The sequence below is a fragment of the Anolis carolinensis genome, chromosome 2 (assembly GCF_035594765.1).
Source record: "Anolis carolinensis isolate JA03-04 chromosome 2, rAnoCar3.1.pri, whole genome shotgun sequence".
In the NCBI taxonomy this organism is placed as follows: Eukaryota; Metazoa; Chordata; class Lepidosauria; order Squamata; family Dactyloidae; genus Anolis; species Anolis carolinensis.
The window spans coordinates 298,081,865-298,094,425 of record NC_085842.1 but is presented as its reverse complement, the minus strand read 5'-3'; the positions used below and the strand labels follow the sequence as shown (position 1 = coordinate 298,094,425).

At 39.5% G+C, this 12,561-nt stretch overlaps 1 protein-coding gene across 2 annotated transcripts in view; it reads left to right on the top strand.

Annotated features, from left to right (window-relative positions):
* Positions 1-1,166: 1,166 nt before the first annotated feature.
* The window catches only part of itga1 (integrin subunit alpha 1), a 71,627-nt gene continuing 60,232 nt past the window's right edge, over positions 1,167-12,561 (top strand). The window contains exon 1 of one of the 2 annotated variants that reach the window (XM_062972419.1): positions 1,167-1,663. In XM_062972419.1, the coding sequence (XP_062828489.1) occupies positions 1,627-1,663 (37 nt within the window). In that variant the 5' untranslated portion in view covers positions 1,167-1,626. The remainder of the gene's footprint in view (positions 1,664-12,561) is intronic. The other variant, XM_062972418.1, reaches the window with a different exon arrangement.

Here is a 12,561-nt window from a genome sequence, read left to right as displayed (position 1 = left end):
GATAGCCTTTGGATCACCATAAGAGAGAAATGACTGGATGGCACACAAAAGCACCAATGCAAAGGGGAACAAACATGAAGAAACTGTTAAGAAGTTGGAATTTTCAGTGAATTCTCAGCAGGGATACAAATGAATTCAATAGTGCTCTGTTTATTTCAGAGCATGGCCCACAGTAGAATCTAGAGTTATTATTTAAATAACATTCTAAGAAATGTCACAATTGTCCTAATTGACAACAGGTAACTGAGGCTGAGGACCGTTCCTCATGGACTGATTGAAGACTGAATGATGAGGAGGAGGACTCCTTTAAAACAATGTATGATAACTTAATTTTTTTCGTGCCAGGAGCAACTTGAGAAACTGCAAGTCGCTTCTGGTGTGAGAGAATTCGCCGTCTGCAGGGATGTTGCCCAGGGGATGCCCAGATGTTTTGATGTTTTTACCATCCTTGTGGGAGGCTTCTCTCATGTCCCCACACGGAGCTGGAGCTGATAGAGGGAGCTCATTTCGTGCCCTCTCTGGGTTGGATTCAAACCAGCAACTTCAGGTCAGCAACCCAACCTTCAAGTCATCAGTCCTGCCAGCACAAGGGTTTAACCCACTGCGTCACCAGGGGCTCCAACTTAAAAATGAGAAAAAGCAACTGTAAATAGTAAACTTAAATACAAGGTCAAGCCACAATTTGCAGTTTTGGCCTTCAAACAATGGATTCTCAAACCTTGTTCATAGCCATTGGATGTGGTGTCTGCAGAACTGTAAGAGTGGTTGTCTAAATCACAGTAACGGTAACATTTTCCAAGCTCTAGTTATTTTGGAGTGTTCCACAAAGTCTTGTGCTAGGGCATATAATACCAACCTTCTACAGAGATTTCCTTTAGGGGAATATGCCACAGTATAGATCAGGCACATTTTTAAAGAGTGATGTAAGTGGAATAAAATTATACCAACAAAGAGCAGCTTCAGTTTGCAAGTCTGTTGAAATGCGAATTTCACACACACTTCTTGTAACACAGCTTTGATTTGTTTCTTGCAGAGAAGAGAGCAGTTAAAAACACAGTTTAAAAAGAAAAGGGCGGGAATGGAAAAAAAGACATGATCAAGGGGTGGGTCCCAAAAAAAACTTTGCCTTCTCACTCTGAGTATTTGGTACAAGTTGCCTGGTAGCTGGAGAGACACCCATTAATTATCAGCTGCAGATGTCCCTTTAAGGTTTGCTCTGCTGCCTGCAGACTTTAGCCTAAACACTAGCTGTTAAAGATCTGACTTTATTTGTACATGTCTCTGGGCTCTTGGATCCTGCCACGTGGGGGTTTCAAAGGCTGACAGCCCACTTCTTCAGAGAGGATGGAGAGTGGGGGCTAATAAAGGAGGGGGGATAATTCATCTTGATGTGTAGGGGGAGGAAAAGTTAAAGGGCTTGAACAACAAACAGGAAATGCCTCACTGGACTGCTGTTGCTGCTGCAAATGCAGAAGGGGACCAGAAGCAGCCAGAGGAACAGCATTCTGGACTTAGCAGACGTTCTGTGAACAGCAGAGGTCCCCTTGCTGCTCTCCTGGATATCTGTCCTGGCTGGGTTCCTTTTGCTCTGCAACAAGGGTCTTCTCCTCTCACCTTCTCAGCAGCATGTCAGGGCTCACTGTCCCATGCTTGGTCATCACAGGTAAGAACATCTCTCTCTCTCTCTTATTTTGGAAACTTCCCCATCTCCCAAACTGTGAGAACAGGGAAAGCCATAAACTCACAATCACACTCATGTTCTTGCTCTCTCTCTTTTTGGATCACAGTTGTGAACAGATGTGAGCAGTTCATTGATCCCACTTCTTGCAGTCTGCCTCCTTTTGAGCCAATCCTGGAGAGCTTTAAGCCAACTTTACAGCCAGTGGGGTTTCCTTGACAGGAAATGTGATATTAATCCAAGAGAGACAGAGAAAGAAGTAAGGAGAGCAGGATTGAGAAATCATAGAATGAGCCAATGAATAAGGAAGGACATGGAACAGCGGACTTTTATGGACTTCTTGTAAACTTGTGGGTTTTAAATGTTGCAAATGACTTTGGATAGCAAAGTTTTGGTTTATGGCAGACTATGCTTTCTAAAGTACACAGCAGAAAAGAGATTAAAGACAGCTTAAGTTCATGTTCCTGAAGATTTCTTAAAGCAAACCTGATTCTGACAAGTTCTGTTTTTCCTGACATAAACCATTGCTACATAGGGTGGTGGAATTCAAGGAAATGGAAATGGAAGTTGGGGGTGGGAGAAAGGAAATGAAAACAATAATAATTGCTCGATGCTTTATGGGTCTCTGTGGGACAGTTTGGCTGAAATATGTGGTCAAAGCACTAAAAAGAAGGGGGGCATCGAGCTAAAAGGGGCTGAGTAATCAAGAAACATTGTCAAAGTCACCCAAAGGAGAAAGAAACTGTTGCTCATGTCTTTCCTAATTTTGGGCTGTATTTCATAACTCACTTTTGACAACTAGTTTTACTGAGTTCAGTAAAAAGAACTATGGAGCAAGTAATTCAAAGTTTAAACTTCTGTCTTCCTGAGTGGGGAGGGTCATTCTTTGGAAATGTGCAAACCATCATTGCATTAATGTCTGATTATAATAATCCAAGTTTACAGGCAATGATAGCACTCGGCAAGCATGTACCATGTTATTATACCTTCCCAAATTATAGCATAGCATTAATTTTCTTTCTACTCTGCCATCTGTACAGTGGTGGTGGCAGCAAGGGTGGTTTTTATGCAGCTAGAGAAATTTTTAGAAAAATTCTGGAATTCTTTTACAATTGCAACCGTTAATACAAAATTTGAATCCATAACTAAGCAGTTGAAGAAATTACTGTTAAACTTGCAGGCATTTGCAATTCAGTGGTAGCCCAGTTGAAAGCAATCTTGAATCTTCAAAAGCATATTTATTCAGTGATCATATTGCTTATAATCAGATACTCTCCAAGTTCTTGAAAGATGACAGAATATCTGAATTCCCTTGTTGTGCTATGTGATAAGACTCTCTTATGTGATATTCACTTAGTTCACCAAAAGATTATGAAGGTTGGAATAGTCACTTTTACAACTGAACAAGGGTAGTATATAACCATTCCTTTAATCTGATTTCACATCAATTGATTATTCAACATCAGCCGCATGTCTAAACTGATTCTTTCAATAGGGGCTGTATTTGAGAAATTAAGTAATATTGAGGTGTTGACTGCTATTTGGTCTGTAATGTATCTTTCAGACGTGCAAGTGCTGTTGGATTCTGGAGACATCGTATGATTAAAAGAATGTTTGAGGTTTTCTCACCCTTCCACATGATTGCTCTTTTGTCTAGATTCCACCCTTAACTTTCCTTGTATGTACAAACTGACGCAGCTTGGGAGTCATGAATAACAGGTGACATTTTTATTTCAGTCTGAAGTAAAGGGAAAGTACTAGGCAGGCAAGTATTGCTTTCTCAGGCTCCGATGTTGATCATACAAAAAGAGGAAATGAGATAAAATCAGCTCAGAACAACTACCTCTCTTTCTGAAAGCCATCTGTTCGAAAATGGCAGTCAATGTCATGTATCTAACTAGAGATACCTGGCTGCAAATCTCTTTCTTCTCCCAATTAGTCTCGAAGGTGCAATGAGATTCCTTCAGGCATAACCTCAAAGTAAGACTTAAATCCCAAGCATACATTGTAAGAAGTTGATACAAAGTTTACTGGCTTGATAGGTCTACCATCTTGCAGCTTTTTCTTTTTAAAATCAACCAAAAGTGTACAGAATTTGTGGATTTATAGGGCAAAGTATAATATTGCATGCTTTCTGCTACAGCTTTTAAACTGGTGCAGTATGAAGTACATTTTTAAATTGTGATAGTACAAGAAAGGCTTGTTTTATTGTGTCAGAAGTGACTTGAGAACATACTGCAAGTGGCTTCTGGTGTGAGAGAATTTGCTATCTACAGAGATGCCCAGGGGACACCCGGATGTGTTAACTGAGAGGCTAAATAGCTGTCATAGATAAAATCTGCATACAAGGTTTAGCATATAAGGCCAAATTCTACTTCCCAACATAGAAGTTTCGTTGTCTCCCTTCTATGGTCAAAATCATAGGTCAGTGTAAAACTACTACTTGGCGCTGTGGTGTTTCTCTTCATATTCTTTTCTTTTTAGTTGCAGCTCATAGACTCCTATCTTAAATACTTTTCCCAAAACATTTTTTTTCATTTTCTCAGGCTTGCATAGCAAACTGGCCTGTGGGTATTTGAAAAATATTAATAGATAGCTGATCTGTCTAAAGAATATAAAAATGTAGTGGCTTTTCTTTATATAATGATATCTGTTTCTATGTAACTTTGTTTTCTTTGCCTTCTTTTTGCTCTTTTTCAAGGACTTTACCACCTGATATGACAGAATAATCATTCAGAAAGTTGTTTTGAGAGGATAGCAGTTCTCATAAGTTCTCAACCAAGTGCTTCAAATCTGGATTTTCCTGGAATTTCCATAGAATCATAGAATAATAGAGTTGGAAAAGACAACATGGGCCATCCAGTCCAACCCCAGCCATGCAGAAAAAGCAAAAAGTACCCCTGACAGATGGTCGTCCAGCCTCTGTTTAAAAGCTCCCGCGGAAGGAGCTTTCCACCACACTCTGAGGCAAAGAATTTCACTGTTGAACAGCTCTTACAGTCAGGAAGTTCCTCCTTAATGTTCAAGTGAAATCTCATTTACTCTAATTTGAACCCATTGCTCTGAGTCCTAGTTTCCAGGGTAGTAGAAAACAAGCCTGCTCCCTCCTCCTTGTGACATCTTTTCACATATTTATACATGGCTATCATGTCTCTTCTCAACCTTCTCTTCTGCAGGCTAAACATACCCAGCTTCTTAAGCCACTCCTTATAGTACATGGTCTTCAGACCTTTGATCATTTTAATCACCCTTATTTGGACATGGTTCTAGCTTGTCGATATCTTTCTTGAATTGTGGTACCCAGAACTGGACACAGTATTCCAGGTGAGGTCTGGTCAAACCAGAATAAAGGGGCCCCATTACTTCCCTTGATCTCTAGATACTATGGTCCTTTTGATGCAGCCCAAAATCCCATTGACTTTTTAAACTGCTGCATCGTATTGTTTGCTCATCTTTAACTTGTTTTCCACTATGACTCCAAGATCTTTTTCACATGAATTGTTGTACATAAACCAGTATGATATGAGAATTGTATTAGATATTAATATTCAATCATGTTTGTGTGATATCATGAAGGCTAGTCCTCACACAGCCAAAAACCTTGATTAGTTCTTTTTATAGTGTTAAATGAAGATTATAAGTGTAGATACCATCTATGGATTGGTTTGTAAAACATTCCATACTTAGGCATTTGGCAGTCGAGGCATTTTTCATACAAGTAATAAATCTGATCACAAAAACTCCTGTATTCTCTGAAGACACAATAACATTTTATTGCCAGCCTTTAAAAGAAAAGTACATATCTTGAGCACACTGCAGTGGCTTGTGGTTAAACATTCTTCTGAAAGGAGCTGTGCTACAAAGCATTTACCAATAGTTTTATATAATAGTTTTCCATTGATTTCCTTTTGCATAACACTTTGCCTGAAAAATCAGCCTGTTATATATTGTATTGTTTCCTAATTCATTTCTGAACATTGCACAAGAATCAACTGAAGGTGCCAGGTTGAAAATTAGTATATAATTGTAAAGCATTTTTCTCATTCTACAGATATCTTGGTCACATACTTAAAACCAAATTATTAATTATTAGGCTGTTCCTGAAAAACTTTATTTTCCAACATTAAGTTTTGATTACAATCCTGAGAATCAGAATGAGATCTCTGTACATTAACAATTCTTCCTTTCAATGAAATTTATTCAAAAAGTGAGGTCAACACATAGTTGTAAATCTGCACACATAGAAGTCAGTCAGTTGCATTTATTTCACTTAACCGTAAGACCCTAAGAAAGAACCAATCCTGCCATTAGAACCGAGTAAGTCGACTGCTTTTGATGGATGAGTTCAGGTGTCAAAAAAGGGCAGCCCTCCACATTTCCTGAGTTTAGGGGCATAGGGGCCCAGCAAAAATGGAAAAACAATTAAAGAAACCCCAGTTTGTTTAACCTAGGAATTTTTGGGTCCTCTAGCACGACTCCATGATCAACCTCTGGGGGAAGTTTGACCACAGACCCCTACAGACTTACACTGGAAGATTTAGGGATTATTAGAGAGATGTTACCTCTAGGAATCTCTAGCTGCTTCATTGTTTATGGACGACTTCCAGAAGTAGTTGGCAACCGAATCACAACCCCTTTTTACAGTCCAGACCAAAAGCTATAGGAGATTCCCTGCACCAGTGACGCATAAATTACCAACTGCGTGGGCACAATTTGTTACTTAGGCAACCAAATGTTTTGGTATGGTTACTGCACCGCAGCCCAAGACAGTAGTATTATAAGAGCGCACCAGTTTTGTCTGTGACATGATGTCTGAAGAAGTGCTACTACAGCCTTGTGGAGCTCATGCAGGTCCTTTTACAAAATAATAGCAACAGCACTGAGATCTCCAGAGGTCACTGAGATGAAGCCTTCGGAATCACTCTGTACTTAAGCAGGCCTCACTGATCTCTATGGTTGATCCACGTAAGGCTGTGAGTTCCTATTGTCTTCACATCTTAGATGGCGAAGTATTGTGCTAAAACTGCAATATGCCCTACAGATCCTGCATTGGCCAGAGGTTCTTATGTCACCTCCTCTCACTGCCACAGGAGTTCTACACAAAACAGGATATGATCCTAGACACAAAATAAAAGAACTTGCTCCCCATGAACTATTCAAAAAGGTGGTCTTTGTCCTCTTCAACAAGGTCTGACATTTCTACATTCATACCAAGAATTTAAATAGCACTGAACATTCAACTATGCCACAGTGGTAACCATGCAACCACAGCATAACATTTATTTTAATCACATTTAAAGCTAGCTCTCCATAACTTCTAAGGTTAGGGGCACAGGATCTTTGCAAAAGTGAAAAATTGTTAATATAAATATTCCTATTGTTTTTCACTGTAAAACTGCATTAATTCTACAGTGTAGATGCATCCTAAATGAGTTGATATTGGACTGCTGGCAATGGCTTTAATAACCTTGGTGTGCATTGTTACATTCTCACATGAAGAGCTGTCTGCACAAAAGAAGACTGAGAGGAATCCCTTAAAATGTGCAGGCTAGAAGACAAAGATATGCTTGCATTATAAACAGTGAACTCTTTTGAGTTGTGGCCAGGATATCTGTGTAGACCTTGTTGCATTTTAAATTAATGCACTTCACCTGTCTCCTGCACAGTATCTAGATTAAAAGATGGTCACATGTCAGAGTTGTATGCCAATGCTCTAAAGTACCTAGCAGGTAGCAACATGAATATCTGAATATTGTAGGATGACTGGCACCATGTCCATGCAATCAGAGGCATACAGCATCCTTGCAAATTGAGTGAGTACATTCTGGACATCTTGATTGTTAAGGCTCCGAACATCTTCTGAGCTGGAAAACCAGTTTGGTAATAAATTGAGCCCACTTTCACACTGATTTACTTAAAGAAAAAATATTCTGCCCATCCCTCTCCCCACGTCCAAGTCACCATGAGTAACTGAGCCCCTTTTGACCATATACCAAGATGACTCAAAAGATCTGCTGGTTTCTATAAGAGTGTGTGTGGTTTGCGATGCAGCATTTTTGGAGGAGATTGCTTGTCTTCTGCTTCTAGATTCTTATTGAAATGTTTTTCCCTCTTGGTGAAATGAATCATAACCTTAGAATTGGAAAAGCCTAAAGAGCAAACCTAGTCCGCTGCCTGCCGGTGCAGAAATGCACTGCTAAAGCCGCTGTTTAAAAAATGCCCAGTGAAAACCAGTATACAGTAGAGTCTAACTTATCCAAACTAAACGGGCCGGCAGAAGCTTGGATAAGCGAATATCTTGGATAATAAGGAGGGATTAAGGAAAAGCCTATTAAACATCAAATTAGGTTATGATTTTACAAATTAAGCACCAAAACATCATGTTATACAACAAATTTGACAGAAAAAGTAGTTCAATACGCAGTAATGTTATGTTGTATTTACTGTATTTACGAATTTAGCACCAAAATATCATGATATATTGAAAACATTGACTACAAAAATGGCTTGGATAATCCAGAGGCTTGGATAAGCGAGGCTTGGATAAGTGAGACTCTACTGTACTTCCTTTCAGGATACTCTGTTCTACTGCCCAACAGCTTTCTCTCAGAAGATTACGCTTAATGTGCTGAGATGACATGAGCATCCTAAGAATCTTACATACAGTAGAGTCTCATTTATCCAAGCTAAACGGGCCGGCAGAAGCTTGAATAAGCGAATATCTTCGGTAATAAGGAGGGATTAAGGAAAAGCCTATTAAACATCAAATTAGGTTATGTTTTTACAAATTAAGCACCAAAACATCATGTTTTACAACAAATTTGACAGAAAAAGAAGTTGAATACGCAGTAATGTTATGTTGTAATTACTGTATTTACGAATTTAGAACCAAAATATCATGATATATTGAAAACATTGACTACAAACATGACTTGGATAATCCAGAAACTTGGATAAGCGAGGCTTGGATAACATAAATGGGTCGGCAGAATGTTGGATAAGCAAATATGTTGGATAATAAGGAGGCATTAAGGAAAAGCCTATTAAACATCAAATTAGGTTATGTTTTTACAAATTAAGCACCAAAACATCCTGTTATACAACAAATTTGACAGAAAAAGTAGTTCAATATGCACTAATGCTATGTAGTAATTACCGTATTTACGAATTTAGCACCAAAATATCACAATGTATTGAAAACATTGACTACAAAAATGCGTTGGATAATCCAGAACATTGGATAAGCGAGTGTTGGATAAGTGAGACTGTACTGTATTTGCTAATTGTTTCTGTAAAATGAATGTGTTTTGTAACACTCTGAAACATGTGTCCCATGATAAAGATTAGCTATTTTTTAACATTGTGGAAGCATACATTGCGTTGGCAGTGACAGATACTTCAACCTATTGTTGTTGTTGTGGGCCTTCAAGTCATTTGAACCTTGTGAAAATCTTAAAGAAAACCTAGCATGGTGTTTTCTTGGCAAAAATAGGGCCAGAAGGGGCTTGCTTTTGCCTTTCTTTGTAGCTGAGAGAGTGGAACTTGCCCTGTACCACCCAGTGAATTTCCAGAGCTGACTAGGGCTTCAAACCATGGTTTCCAAAATCGTGGTCCAAGGCCCAATCCACTCCACCCTGCTGGCTCAGTATACTTCAAATTCAACATTTAAGTTTGACTATTGCTCAACTGTTCAATGGAAAAGGGCAATGAATCACCACCAGCTTCTGCCAGCTGAGTCAGAGAGCCATGCCCAGCACAACCACATAAAGGTGGTTTATATTTAACTAGGACATTTGCATGTTCCACTATTTTCCACTATTTGGGTGGTGTAGTGCCCACTTCTGAACCTGCTTGGAAACTTTTAAAAACTAGATTTCTTCCCCACTGCTGACTCCAGGTGTTTTTTAGACCAGGCCTGGACAAACTTGGGCCCTCCAGGTGTTTTGGACTTCAACTCCCACAATTCCTAACAGCCTGCCGGCTGTTAGGAATTGTGGGAGTTGAAGTCCAAAACACCTGGAGGGCCCAAGTTTGCCCAAGTCTGCTATAAACAGTAATGTGTTTAGCCTCAAATAGCCAGAAAGATGCATTGATGCCAGATATGATTTACCTAGAACCCGAGGTAAATCAATTCAGTACCAGTTTAGTTCTTGGAACTACCACTATTCTCACACTGCAATTGGAAGAAATTATTATTATTATTATTATTATTAAACTTTATTTGTACTCCGCTAGCATCTCCAGAAGGACTCGATGCGGCTTACAAAGGCCAAGGCCTCAGCACACAATATAACAATACAAAACAAAAAGCAAATTAAAAACAATTAAAACAATATAAACAACAAGCAATAACAATACGCTAAAATACAATAGAACTGGGCCGGGCCAGAGTAATGGGTACAAGATTAAAAGTGCTGATGTGACAGGTGATATATAAGGCTTATAGGGCAAGTGCAGAGTGCGATATGCGATCTTAATTCTAATAAAGTGCTTATGGGACTTGGTATTGGAGATTTCCTATTAATCTGGGAAGGCACATTGGAACAGCCAGGTCTTCAAGTTCTTTCTGAAGACTGCCAATGTAGGGGCCTGTCTGAGATCCTTGGGGAGGGTGTTCCAGAGTCGGGGGGCCACCACAGAGAAGCATATATATATGCTGTGCCCAGCCACGCGTTGCTGTGACTTATTATGGGAATCATTTGCTGGCCAGGTGGAATAGCCTTGCAGCCTCAAAGCCTGGCCGTTTTCTTCTTATGCCAATCCTTGTTTGGTGAGCTGGAATACAATGGAATAGGCTTGTTGCTTGGAGGGCTGGGTACTTGCATTCTAGGGAAATCATTTTTTTGGGCTGCTAGAATTGCACTGAATACCCTCGCTGCTTCAAAGCCTTGCCGCTTTCTACATAGGGGTATCCATCGTTGGCCAGTTTGAATGGGATGGAGTAGCCTTGTGGCTTCAAACCCTGGGGGTTTTCTATCTAGAGGAAATCTTGGCTGGCTAGGTTGAACAGCACTGAATAGCCTTGCTGCTTGCAAGCCTGGCAGCTTTCTACCTTGTGGAATTTATGATTGGCCAGGTTGAATAGCAATGAATAGTCTCGGTGCGGCAAGTAGGAATGCTGTAATTAGTCACCTTGATTAGCATTTAATGACCTTGCAGCTTCGAAGCCAGGCTGCTTCTTGCCTGGGCAAATCCTTTGTTGGGAGGTGTTAGCTGGCCCTGGTTATTTCCTTTCTGGAATTCCTGTTTTCAGAGTGTTGCTCTTTATTTACTGTCCTGATTTTAGAGATTATATTGTTCTGTATAATTATACCACAGTAATTATTATATATTCATAATTTTATATTATCTGCTTAGAACTGGGTTAGATAAGGCTGTATAAAATCTATACTGAACTGGATTATATGGCAGTGTGGACTCAAGATAATCCAGTTCAAAGCAGATACTGTGGATTATCCTGCCTTGGCATTCTGTGTTATATAGGTGTGTGGAAGGGCCTTGAGTCTACACTGCCATATCATCGAGCTCAAATCAGATAATCTGTATTTTATCAGCAGTGTGGAAGAGGCCTAAGTGAGGCCTAACTCTGCCTGTCATCATTGTGGCTGAGTGGGTTGCTAGGATACAAAGGGGGTGTGGCCTAAAGGGGGCGGGGCCTACCCTTCAGACCGGCAACCAGGGAGAAAATGTCTTTTCCACATCTTCTGATTTTGATTTTATTTTTTGAGGTTTTTTTGTTTGAAAGACATAGATTGTGGCCAAATTTGGTGTGATTTGGTTAAGTGGTTTTGTTGTTTACTCCATAGTAAAACCGCACATTACATTTTTATATGTATAGATATCGCCATACCAAAAAATTTAGTATTTTTCCAGTATCTCATAATCAAAATAAACATGGTGTATCCCCGAAAGAGCCTCCGGTGGTGCAGTGGTGGTGTTGCTGAACTTATTGTCTGAAAGATGGGCAGTTCAAATTCGGGGAGCAGGGTGAGCTCTCGCTATTAGCCCCAGCTTCTGCCAACCTAGCAGTTTGAAAACATGCAAATGTGTGTAGATCAATAGGTACTGCTCCGGCGGGAAGGTAACGGCGCTCCATGCATTCATGCTGGCCACATGACCTTGGAGGTGTCTACGGACAACACCGGCTCTTCGGCTTAGAAATGGAGATGAGCAATAACCCCCAGAGTCGGACACGACTAGACTTAATGTCAGGGGAAAACCTTTACCTTTACTATTCCCCAAAAACGTATATACCAAAAACAGGTTATAACTCTAGATTTAATTTAAATGCTGTGCATTTTTAAAATTTATACAGTAGAGACTCACTTATCCAACACTCACTTATCCAATGTTCTGGGTTATCCAAAGCATTTTTGTAGTCAATGTTTTCAATACATCGTGATATTTTGGTGCTAAATTCATAAATACAGTAATTACTACATAGAATTACTGTGTATTGAACTACTTTTTCAGTAAAATTTGTTGTGTAACATGATGTTTTGGTGCTTAATTTGTAAAATCATAACCTAATTTGATGATTAATAGGTTTTTCCTTAATCTATCCTTATTATCCAACATATTCGCTTATCCAACGTTCTGCCGGCCCATTTACGATGGATAAGCGAGACTCTACTGTATATGTGCATTCAACAAGATTAAAATCCCCCAATTTCACAAAATTGCCAGATGACACTGTAAAGGTTAGAACTATTGTGCTTTCAGGATGTAAACAGTGCATACGAATACTGCATATAAAACTGAAATTTAAGGTGGAATTTGGAACTGATTCAAGCATTATTATGTCATTTCTGTTACAAGAGATTTATTAGTTCCTATGAATTAAATGAATCTTTCTAAGGCAGCTATCAGGCAGCAGCAGAAAT